The following is an 11,005-nucleotide window of genomic DNA, read 5'->3' as shown; positions in this document are numbered from 1 at the left end:
GTATGTAAATTATCTGTGAGTGCACGAGACGGCCAAGAATTGGCCGCATTTTGCTTATTTGACTTCACTTCCGTCATTCGAGCCCTGTATCTGTAGGATGTACGAGTAGTTTCCTGATCTGACAGCGATCGTCCTGTGATTACCGAGTCTCGAGGAGGCCGAGAACAGCGTACCCGTAAGTCTAGGCACCAGGTGGTGGCCATCGCCTGTAAATTAGGAGTTAAGTAAACTTCTAATGCTTGAAACTCTTATACTACGAGTACGAATTAGGTATTAGGTTTCTCGGTCAGGTTTAGGGCCTTTATTAACCTAGCCTAACCTAGAATCTAGCCTAACCTAAAACACAACCTGACCTAATCCCTAACGGGTTTACTAGCCTATATTAAGGCCTAATAAGGATATATTCCACAACGCGGTGGCTATTCGACGCGCGACTACTAACTAGTATTGTTTTTTGTCTTTTTCTTACTCGTAGTAACCCTTACTTCTTCAACACGACTTAATGTCTTATCTGAAGTTATTCTCTTAAATATCTGAGTTGAACTGATTTCGCCAATAGCTATCATGCCTATCCGGATTTTCAGGAAGCTCTGTTAATCTGTTTAGTGAGCACCAGCACCGGAAACCAGAGGAGAGGAAAGGATTTGGCGGCTTCTAACCCACTCTTACTATTCTGATTGAAATAGAATAATCGACTAGATTTAGTCGTACGGGGTACTCCGCACCGGCCATAAAGCGCCGGACCAAAAGTGCACCACCACTTTACTCTGTCCAGCATTAGTTCCTTATGTGCAAAGGTGTCGACCATGTAAACAAGTCTTGCCAATTTAGCCGCCATCAGCTGCGAGCAGCACTGTGCTTACCTTGCTCGCTCCAGATGTTGGCGCGATGATAAGAATGAGTAACACGCTCACAACTTGTTAAGGCGCACATCTTTTTATTCAGAAGAGTGTCAATCACTAACGTAGTCGTCATTCCACTCTGCCTCTCAATGGACATAGCTTACAGGCATGAAACCGCCATCTCCATCAGTAAGACACGTGAGAATTGTGCAGTGGCATCGACATGCTCTGGCAATGCTCCCTCTGTACAGTCGGTCAAGTCGATGAGTCAAGGCTTTACTGCTCGAACTGAGATATATCTTCCCTCATCCCAATGCAAGTAAGCTTCGACGCCAGCCATCAGATTTGTGAAACGAGTATGAAACCCGAGGAAATAAAGAATCTTGTATGGCACGAAACCAATGACGCCAAATAATCGCCATAGAGGAAGTACCTCGTCGGACAAATCCTCCAACTCTATGTCCTGAAAACCAACTTCTTGTAACATCGCAGTCAGAGCTCCTTGCTCTTGGGTATTTTGGCAGTGCGAGAGGCGGAGCACGTCCTGGAGCAGGGTGGAATTGCGGCTGAAGTCTGCCTCGTTATGAACCAGTACACCCCCAGGACGAAGAAGCCGGTAGAAATTCCGCAGCACCTTGAAGGGTTCCTCTGCATGAACAAATGTTTCCATGGTGTAGATGCCGTCGAATGAACCGTTCGAAAATCCCGCTAGATCGTGAAAGTCTCCCCAGGAGACGGAAACCTTGTCTTCAAGTCCTCGTTTTTGAACATTTCGCCGGGCATCTTGCAGGTGCAGAGGAGTGATGTCGACAGCTTGGACCATCAATCCTTTTTCTGCCATATGCATGGCCACATACCCTGACCCCGCGCCTGCGTCAAGAACCCGCGATCCGGGGCTCAGACCGAGCTTTGCGTATACGAGATCCTCCATAGCTCGTTGCGCTCTACTGATCGGGAAGGGCCACAGCTGGCCTTTTGGGTAGAGCCCGCAGTGTCGAGTGTTTCCCAGTAACAACCAATACCCAATCCGTGACTCCAGGCTCGTGTAATATTCCTCTACTGACGGGACCTCCGTGCCATTATTTGCGATGAGGGCTGCAGGCATTCAAGTCAGAATTGGATCTCGCATGGCCGGAAAAGGCATAATCTTTACCGAAGAATACCGCAGCCAGGGCCGGCAGTATGGTGGCAAGGTAGCGCAATTTGAAGGTTCCCGAAGTTGGCCCTGTGGCTAGTCATTCACTTTGATTCCTTGCTTAGGGATTGGTGTCCTTACCTGGCATACTTGCGAGGGATGCTTACAGCAAGAGCAAGTCGTTAGGAGCAATAATGACCATGAGAATTTTCGGGGAGAGGGGGTAGCGGAGGCTTGTTCAATTGTAGAGGGCCGAAGATTGGAAAGAGTGAAGCGTTTACAATTTGTTTGGGCGGCCGTGGAATGAGCCACATTTGCTTGCGTCGGGACTAGTGCAAAATAGGGTCAAAATTAAGGCGGCATCAACCAACGGATCTACAGTCCTCAGGTTCCAAATTCAATTCCTTCCTACAGGACTCAAGATTAAAATACGAGTAGCTAGCTAATCACGCATATTCGGTTCCTGCTGCCAAAGAGGGCTTTGTCTCTACATGCTTCTTGAACAGGCGTTTGTCAACTTCCAAGACTCAAAACGTCCCGCCCCCAAGGGTTCAATTGACGCCACGGGGTAGAAATCCCAACCTGTGTCAAAGGATTCTAAACGAGTCTTGGCCATAAAAGGCAAAGAAGGAGACACGGCGCGTATTCATAGCGCTTATTTCCTTTATCTGCAGGGTAGCGCGACGCTGAGTTTTAAAACGAAAAGGGTGAAGCCCCTGAGATGGCTAACTGTTTCAAAAATCATATCAGACCTTTAATAGACGCTCCGCTGCTCTCGCGATGGATACCGGATATCGAAGGTCTTCCTCTCAAAGTAAATACAAGAAAGTTACTCAGCAAAAGAGCTGAGTAACCTACTATCTGTCAATGAGCTTCAGATCACAATATGACAACAAGCGGATTTAATCAGACATTGATCCGTGGATGGGTGTCACAGCCGGATACCCGTGGCACCTTCGATCTCGCATTCTCTTGCGCAGCGACGGTTTTCCTGTGCAGCTGGTCTTCTGTCTGTGTTAACATCCCCTCTCCGGACCATACTCGATGGGATTTATTTTGCGATAAATGGCACATGTTTTGCCTATCAATGCTTGGACCCGAATTCATCTTCATGTTGGCGTTGGGTCAATACGTATCTGCTCGTGCTTCAGTGAAAGCGTTTCATGCATTGGAGCACAAAGAATGGACAATGAAGCATGCATTCTATGCGGACATGGGCGGCATTATCTTCCAACCCAAAGAATGGAACTCATTCCCAATCAACGCTGCGCAGTTGCAATATCTGGTAGAAAAACAATACGTTGATTACCCTCAAATCGCAAAGAGCGAGATCGATGATAAAGACAAGTCCGATGGTCTTGCGAGGTTTGTGGAGGTCAACGTCTCACCGCCAGTGGTCCCCTTGACTTACATTTGCTTTTCTAGGTTCATCACCTCCATGCAAATGATCTGGTTTACCCTCAACGTTGTCGCAAGAGCGTCGCAGAAGCTGGCTGTCACGACCATAGAAATCACAACAGTAGCTTATGTCTTTTGCACGCTCGGCACATTGTTCTGTTGGAGAAGGAAACCCATGGAGGTCTCCACTAGGGTTCTGCTTCGAAGCAATTACACAATCCACCAGATCCTCAGAGACGGTGGGCGCGCCGCCTCGAAACCATACGTAAACACCCCTCTCGAGTTTATCGATCACAAGGAGTGGGCCGCGACACAGCTTTGGAAGTTTAATGTCAACATTCTGCGCAAGTTTCACGTGGTCCGACAGCGGCCGTTAATCCGTCCGGCGCAGAGGATTTCGTCGTTTAATTTCCCACGACTCACCCAGCAGGCTGCCTTGGGGGCTTTGTTGATGGCGTTGGGTTATGCCGCTATATTCCTAGCGGCCTGGAATTTGGATTTCCCTTCCTCAGCCGAGTGCCTGCTTTGGCGGATCTGTACAGCCGCAACAGTCGGACTTACCTTCATAACTGGTGTCGTTGAGATTTTTCTTGCTCCAACCAAAATCGACCGAGACATATCAGACAATTGTGTAGAGAAAGAAGCCCCCCGACGTGATATTAATCATGGGGTGTTATCAACATCTGCTGAGACTTCAAAAACAAACCCCACGATGTCTTCCACACTTTTACCTTCCTTCTTCAAACACCAAGAGTGCCAGACACAGGCAAAGAAAGGGACATCTGCGAAGACCTTTTTCAGAATCCCGTCGAAAACCATCACCCGCTTCAACATACCGCTGCACTCGCTCCTGATCACGGAACTCGCATGTGCGATTTACAGTGTCTGCCGCATCTGCATTCTCACCGAGGATCTCGTTGGTTTAAGGGCTCTGCCTCCAAGCACTTTTCAAAATGTGGACTGGGCAGCTTATTGGCCGCATATATAGACCAGAGATAACACTTCTCTGTGCACTCCCTCCATCCTTTTGAGTTCTGAGCGGTGGAGCAAGCAGGGCATCATGGCCACTCCCAGCTTTCTCGGTATCATGGTCTGCCTGCTCGTCATCTGTTAATCAGGGTTAATTGAATGTTGGATTGTGAAAGTACTGTGAAAAACTTGAACCAACTCAAAGAATCATAGTATGGCGTAGCCTCGTGATGGTGATGGGGGGAGGGTTTGGCATTGCCGTAGATTCTTGCACTCGAATGATTTGAATCTTAACGCGCCAGATCCGTCCAACACCAAATACTAAGAAAGCGGCAAGAAAACAAAGTCCTATCACTAAACTTGTTTAGTAATGCGCCGCGAAGTTCGAATCTTTTCTCATCCGGACTAGGATTAAGTCTATTTAGACGAAGCTACTCCTGCTTACTCTCAGCCTGCTCGGCTTCCTGTTTCTTCCTTTTTTCTCTCTCCTTCCGCTTAACCTTTTTCTCGCGATTTCTACGCGTCCGTTTCTCCCTCTCCGCCTCGTCACTCAGTTTCTGCTGTTCCGTTGCGGCGGATTTCGCGGTGAGCTGCCGCCGGAGGTGGATGCGGCGTTTCTTCGATGGTCTTAGCCTCGGTCCGGACCCTGGGCGAGGCCTTGATGCCAACAATGCTCCTTTCCTCGCGTTCGAAGGATCTTTCGTCGTCGCCGACGTCATATTGCTGACCTTGGTCTTGATGACGCGCCAGGGCACAGCCGCACCGGGCCATTTGGTCATAGAAGCGTTCGAGAGTACGTCTCGGGTGGAGAGCGCGACCTCTGCGTATTGAGACTTCAAAAGCGCCTGCTTGGCCGGCGGTAGCGCGGAGGTGAAATAGTAGTATTGAGACTCCGGGCGCTGAGGTCGGACGAAGTGTACGCTCGATAGTGGAACGTCTGAGGCGCTCGTGAGAAGGGCGCTGTTGGGTTCAGGGGTTGTGGAAAGGCGGATGGTGGTCAGGGATGGCTTTCGGTCGACGACTGGATCGGAGATGGATGTGGTGGTGGGTTTGGTGAATAGTCGGAATTGATAACTTGGTTCTTCACTGCTTTCTCGGTCTTCCTCTTCGCCTTTCTTGTGACCAGGTCCAGGCTTTTCCTGAGTGACTTGTGTCTGGGATTGTGCTTGTGACAGAGAGATAAACTCGTATTCAAATCCATAATCCACTTTTACATCAGCCTGACGGTCCTGGTCTTCAGGCTGAGAGCGAGAAGGAGACACCTGTCTTGAAGAAGAGTGTCTTGAGCGTTGTGAACCATTGTCGCCGTCATCGGTAGCCAGAATTTCAAGCCTCTTGATTCTTTTGGCTTCGGGTACTTCAAACATATACATTGACATCGTGACGATATTGGAAAGAGGCCCAGTTTTAAGATACCTGCCTAGGGAGGAGGTCGGGAGGCAGGTACTCAGGTATCTTACTTGTCTGTGAATTTGGTCAATGTCGCCCTGACGAACTGCCCAGAGAAGTTCTGAGTAGTTGAGTTAGATAAATTTGTTAGTATCCGTCGGGGGCTTCGATGTTTCCAGCTTCGGCTCAGCCTTGCCAGCCCTGTTGACGTGTGCGTCTGGATCATTGCAAGGAAGGAATAAAGACTCGGAGACTCCAAGACATCGGGTGGCCTTTAGGGCAGCGAGCAAATTTTAAGTCCGGGCTAAAGGCGGCAACCAGATAGCGTTCGGCACGTGGTATTATCCGTTCTCCAAAGCCAGGCATCCCCAGCCTCAGAAGTTGTTATACGCCAAAAACTGGGATACTACTCGCTCCACCCTTGTTCCTGTGAAGATGATCGATCGCTGCCACGTTCCACGTCTCCAGCCTTAAATCTTCCCTCCCCGTGGTGGGTGCCTGCCATACATGTTATTTGCTTGCATAATCAGGCACGCGATGCTCCGTACTGGAGGTTGAATCATGGACTCATATTCCGAGGTGTGTGCGCGTGGCGATCTCAACTGACGATCTCGTAATTCACAGCAGCAGATGCCAGACCCTGAAGCCTTTCCACGTCCCCGCCCTTTTTCCAGGCCGGATCAATCCAGCACCGCTACCAACCACCAACTCCATCCCACCCGTGTCAGGGCACTCGCCCCCTCAACACCACCCACCAATGCAAGCCATCTTCATCTGCATGAAGGCTGTCCGATAAAGTACCAAGCAGCACCCACTAACGACACTACAAGTCGCAGCAGCCTCCTAAAAGGGTCGTCCGCACTCGGCAGTGAGGCGCAGCCTTGTTCAATCATCATGTCGACTCATTCACCATTCCCCCCACCTCTTCAACTGTTTCGTTCACAGGCACAAGAGCAATTATTTCATTCATCTGAGCGCCGGCGTCATCGTCCCACCCCACCCGCCTTAATCCACAGGCAATGTCTGGTATAGGCGAGGTCCTTGCCATTGTTAGTTGTGTCGCCGGACTCATCCAAGCCTACGATGCTGGGAGTCGCATAGTGCGGCAGATCAAAGCCAGGCGACAAGCTCATGGAGCACTTCCTCCATCCGATCTCCTCGAGCAGTCTATCGATAAAGGAAGGAAGGAGATCCAGAAACTGGTCGAGGATGGGAGGCAGCGCTTTGGCCCGAGTTTCGAAGAAGGCGACAGTGAGCAGATAAACTCCAACACCGCAAACACTGTCGCTAACATTCCCAACCTGATAGCCACCGCACAGCTAGCCCTATACAAGATCACAATTGCAACCCAGCAAGCTCTTTTAGATGGTCTGACCCAAGCCCGAGATGACGATGGAATCATTGATTTTGATTACTGCATCGACACCTCCGATAAGGGTCGCAACGAAGCTCTCCTCGCCCTACATCAACTCTTTCAACGCAAACTCGAGGAAGAGATGGATCGAAAGAGATCTAACCCTGCCCGACCATCACAAGCTCCAGTCTCAGCCCATGCTCCAGGACCCTATTCTTCACCCCCTTCGTATCAGCATGCGTCACTCCACAAAGAAGTCGAAGGCTTTGACCCAGCCCAAAAAGAAGAGGAACAGCCTCCTTCACCCTTACCCAAGATCAAGAAGTCGCGGACATTTGGTCAAGCTGTCTTTCGACGAAAGTCAAGCAATACTCAAGATAATTATCCGCCAAAAAGGGATGGACCCAGGTCTGATAAGCTGGCCGATGTGTCTCCCGGATTATCCGAGCAGGAAATGAAACCATCGGTCAATCGTCGAAATAAAACAACCTCGATGCTCTCAAATGCCACCTGGTCTAGCACTTCTACCGACTCGACTGTAGTTCGACCAGGATCAATTGCTAGATCCAACACTTCCGCTTCTTCTATCACCATGGTCTCACGTCGTGATACCACGTTTTCAACCATGTCTAGGATGTCGTCAAGGTCCGGCATGTCTGCCGTTTCATCCATGTCCAATATGTCCATCTCGCCCATCACAAAATATGGTGCTTGTTGCAAATATGCCTACGAACTCCGAGAGGGCAATATCAAAAAGGGCCTAATGCTACAAATGGCAGGCTTTTATGGCGGGCATGCGTTTTATAGCTGTCCCAGTACCAAATGCGAGTATCAAGGCCCAGCTGCCCAGGATAAGAAAGGATACAAGATTGATCACAGAGTGTTCAACACTCCCCAGGGAATCAAATATCGTTGGCTCATTCTTGCCAAGTCACATGTTCCGCAACGAGATTCTCAATATCCATCCTTTCGGTGCCTGGTTTGTGTCCTTTCGAAGGACGATTCAGCCATCTATGATGGTAAAGAATCTTTGTTTGCACACCTGGCAGATCATCAGGGTGCATTTCTAGGCGAAACTTTAATTGGAGGCCAACTAATTTTTGACAACCACGGGGCGAGATTATGTCAAGACTCGGAATTCGATATCAAATTCCCAGAGCTGGCGCCAATCGAGCCAGTGCAAGAACAAGGGGTTGCAGTAGTTGTGTCTGCCACATTGCCATTGGAAACTCGTCACTTTGACCCACACCTACCAGTTAAGACATCAAGTACGACCCCATATCCGTACGAGTCTGATGACAACCCTTGGGTCAACTAGCATCCAGTGCTGTCCCACGTTCCCTCCATAATCGGTTATGAGGGCTTACAAGAGCCATTATTATATAGGGACTGTAAACAAGGCAATTATGTGCCGCAGACCCAGTCTCGGAGATGTTTTATGAATTATGGTGCTTATCTATTACTGTTATACATATGCCTACTCTTAGGTGCGTCGGCCATCACATCGATAACAGGAGCAGAATACCCGTGAGCGGATGACGCAATTTGGTTGGGGAGCGGGGCATCTTCGGCGAAATATTTTGATCCAGTACAGATTTTCTGACTTGCTCATCAGCGCATTGGACGGGGATGGTGGATTTACTTTGCTGTTTATGAGTCTTAATCTAGAACGACGGTACGATTGATGAGATAAATTCAATTAGACCTAAAGTCCGCCTTGTGTTCAGCTACTGGCCCCGAAATCATTTGAGTCGTGGGACCTTGTCGACAATAACGACTTCTGTGATTACGAAAATTAGATTCCATCTACTACATCCTCTGATATCAGAATTCTAAAGCTTCGACCAAAGATTGGTGAACCCATTCATAATGGCTGAAAAGCAGGTTCCAAACTCATATCCAGGTTTGCCCATCTCTGCTCCATCCACAAGCACTATGCCATGGCGTTGCCATCATCATCATCATCATCATCATCATCATCATCCCTCAACGTCACTGTCCCATCCTTCAGGCTGGGATCAATCTCATACCAAGATGCAACTAATCCACCTCCCTCCGTCAATCACCGAGCACCCTACTAACGTGTAACTCCCGCAAAGACCCCGTGCACATCGCCGTAATCGGCGGGACGGGACTCAACACGCTCGAAGACTTCAAACTGGCTGCCGTCCTCGACATTACCACGCCATGGGGCGCGCCGTCCTCACCGATAACCATTCTGGAACACCCCTCCCCGACAACAGGCAAACCCATCCCGATCGCATTCCTCGCGCGCCACGGCACGCACCACCAATACAACCCGTCTGAGATCCCGGTGCGCGCGAACATCGCGGCGCTGAGGAAGATAGGCGTGCGGAGCATCATTGCCTTCTCGGCCGCCGGGAGCTTGGCCGAGGAGGTCAAGCCCAGGGACTTCGTGGTCCCGGATCAGGTCATCGATCGCACCAAGGGCGTCAGGCCGTTCACGTTCTTCGAGGGCGGGTTTGTCTGCCATGTGCCTTTTGCCGATCCGTTCGACGCGAAGGTGGGCGATGTGGTGAGGAAGTGCGGGCACAGCCTGGAGGGCGAGGGCGTCGTGCTGCATGATAAGGGCACGTTGGTCGTCATGGGTGAGTTTCCAACTGTGCTTTTTCTTTTCCAGTTCGATGCTTCGCTCCAACCATTCAAGAGTCCTCAAGCCGAAGGGCCGGACTGGCTTTGGCGCCACGAGACATGTGGACGGCCATGTTTTTCGAAATCATTTGCCGTTTAATGTTGTTTGCTGACCGCTTTCCATGATATTTACAGAGGGCCCGCAGTTCAGCACACGCGCGGAATCGAACATGTACCGGGCTTGGGGCGGGACCATCATCAACATGTCGACGTTGCCCGAGGCCAAACTCGCCGCCGAGGCCGAGATCGCTTATCAGGTCATCATCATGAGCACCGACTACGATGTAAGTTCAAGCCCAGTGCCAGTCTAGCATCCCCGTTACATGACATGACGACTCCGTTGCCACGATTCTAACCCCGTGAGAAAAAAAGTGCTGGCACGACTCCGGCGACGTCTCGGTCGAGATGGTGATGGGCCACATGCGGGCGAACGCGGTCAACGCTCGGCGGTTCATCGCGGCCGTCCTCGATGAGCTGTCCAAGGAGGAGCACGCCGACCTCGTCCAGGCCACGCATCTCGCAGGCGGCAGGAAGTTCGGCGTCAGTACGTCTCCCGAGGGACAGAGCAAGGAGGCGCGCGAGAGGTTGGGTTGGCTGTTTGAGGGCTATTTCTAAATAAAAGGGAAGCAGTGAAGGACAGGATAGGTTGGTTGGTTGGTGCGACTAAGGAGAATGGACAGACTCTTGGTTTTCTTTTGGGGTGCGAATGGGAGACTGGGTGGCTATGTGCTTAGAATTTGCAGGATAGACGTCGGGTTGTGTGGGAGGGCAAGCGAGTCCCATGACACATGACACATATCAGTGACTACTCGGAGCAGCAGGGTTGTCAGAGTGAAAGAGAGCACGCACTGCAAACCCGGGACAAAATAGAGCTTCAACGCTCACCATTCCACATGTGTCACCAACATGAGACAAGTCGTATGAGGCATTAGAAATGAGGGAGCGATCGCTCAAAGCGCTGACCTGGCTTTCTCGTTTCTAAGCCCAAGAGACTATTCTAGATCGATAGATAGAGGCTGGGCTAGCACGGGCTGAATGACAAAGTAGAACTGGGATTATGGTGGACCGCTCGGTATCTGCCCGCTCTCAGCAGATATTGTATATTGAGCGTTTTCTTGTCCAACTAGCGTGGTTTCTTAAGAATACGCCAGCACCAACGGACGTATGGATAGTGGTGGCGGCGGTCTTGGACGCAATACCTGCCCTAGGGGATTCGAAAAAGACATGGGCAATTCTCAGGGTCACGCCATGGTATATGGACCAAGC

At 50.3% G+C, this 11,005-nt stretch overlaps 5 protein-coding genes across 5 annotated transcripts; 3 read left to right on the top strand and 2 right to left on the bottom strand.

Moving 5' to 3' along the window:
• Nucleotides 1-1,110: 1,110 nt before the first annotated feature.
• A1O9_11839 (uncharacterized protein) lies at nucleotides 1,111-1,773 on the bottom strand (the record flags this gene model as incomplete). The annotated part of the gene is made up of 1 exon (XM_013399348.1): nucleotides 1,111-1,773. The coding sequence occupies one exon, from the start codon at nucleotides 1,771-1,773 to the stop codon at nucleotides 1,111-1,113; it is 663 nt and encodes a 220-aa protein (XP_013254802.1).
• Nucleotides 1,774-3,064: 1,291 nt separating this feature from the next.
• A1O9_11838 (uncharacterized protein) lies at nucleotides 3,065-4,363 on the top strand (the record flags this gene model as incomplete). Its single annotated transcript, XM_013399347.1, has 1 exon — nucleotides 3,065-4,363. One exon carries the CDS (start codon nucleotides 3,065-3,067, stop codon nucleotides 4,361-4,363), a length of 1,299 nt encoding a protein of 432 aa, XP_013254801.1.
• A 412-nt stretch (nucleotides 4,364-4,775) lies between these two features.
• On the bottom strand, nucleotides 4,776-5,723 carry A1O9_11837 (uncharacterized protein; the record flags this gene model as incomplete). The annotated part of the gene is made up of 1 exon (XM_013399346.1): nucleotides 4,776-5,723. One exon carries the CDS (start codon nucleotides 5,721-5,723, stop codon nucleotides 4,776-4,778), a length of 948 nt encoding a protein of 315 aa, XP_013254800.1.
• A 1,029-nt stretch (nucleotides 5,724-6,752) lies between these two features.
• Nucleotides 6,753-8,399, top strand: A1O9_11836 (uncharacterized protein; the record flags this gene model as incomplete). Its single annotated transcript, XM_013399345.1, has 2 exons — nucleotides 6,753-6,984; nucleotides 7,042-8,399. Coding segments are annotated over 2 exons (1,590 nt in total), but the record flags the coding sequence as incomplete, so codon positions are not given.
• Nucleotides 8,400-8,956: 557 nt separating this feature from the next.
• Nucleotides 8,957-10,354, top strand: A1O9_11835 (5'-methylthioadenosine phosphorylase; the record flags this gene model as incomplete). The annotated part of the gene is made up of 4 exons (XM_013399344.1): nucleotides 8,957-8,990; nucleotides 9,187-9,696; nucleotides 9,875-10,023; nucleotides 10,112-10,354. 4 exons carry the CDS (start codon nucleotides 8,957-8,959, stop codon nucleotides 10,352-10,354), a joined length of 936 nt encoding a protein of 311 aa, XP_013254798.1.
• Nucleotides 10,355-11,005: the final 651 nt, after the last annotated feature.

Source organism: Exophiala aquamarina, assembly GCF_000709125.1.
Source record: "Exophiala aquamarina CBS 119918 chromosome Unknown aczIA-supercont1.19, whole genome shotgun sequence".
NCBI lineage: Eukaryota > Fungi > Ascomycota > Eurotiomycetes > Chaetothyriales > Herpotrichiellaceae > Exophiala > Exophiala aquamarina.
Note: the sequence above shows the minus strand (reverse complement) of the source record. Positions and strands in the feature narration are given on the sequence as shown.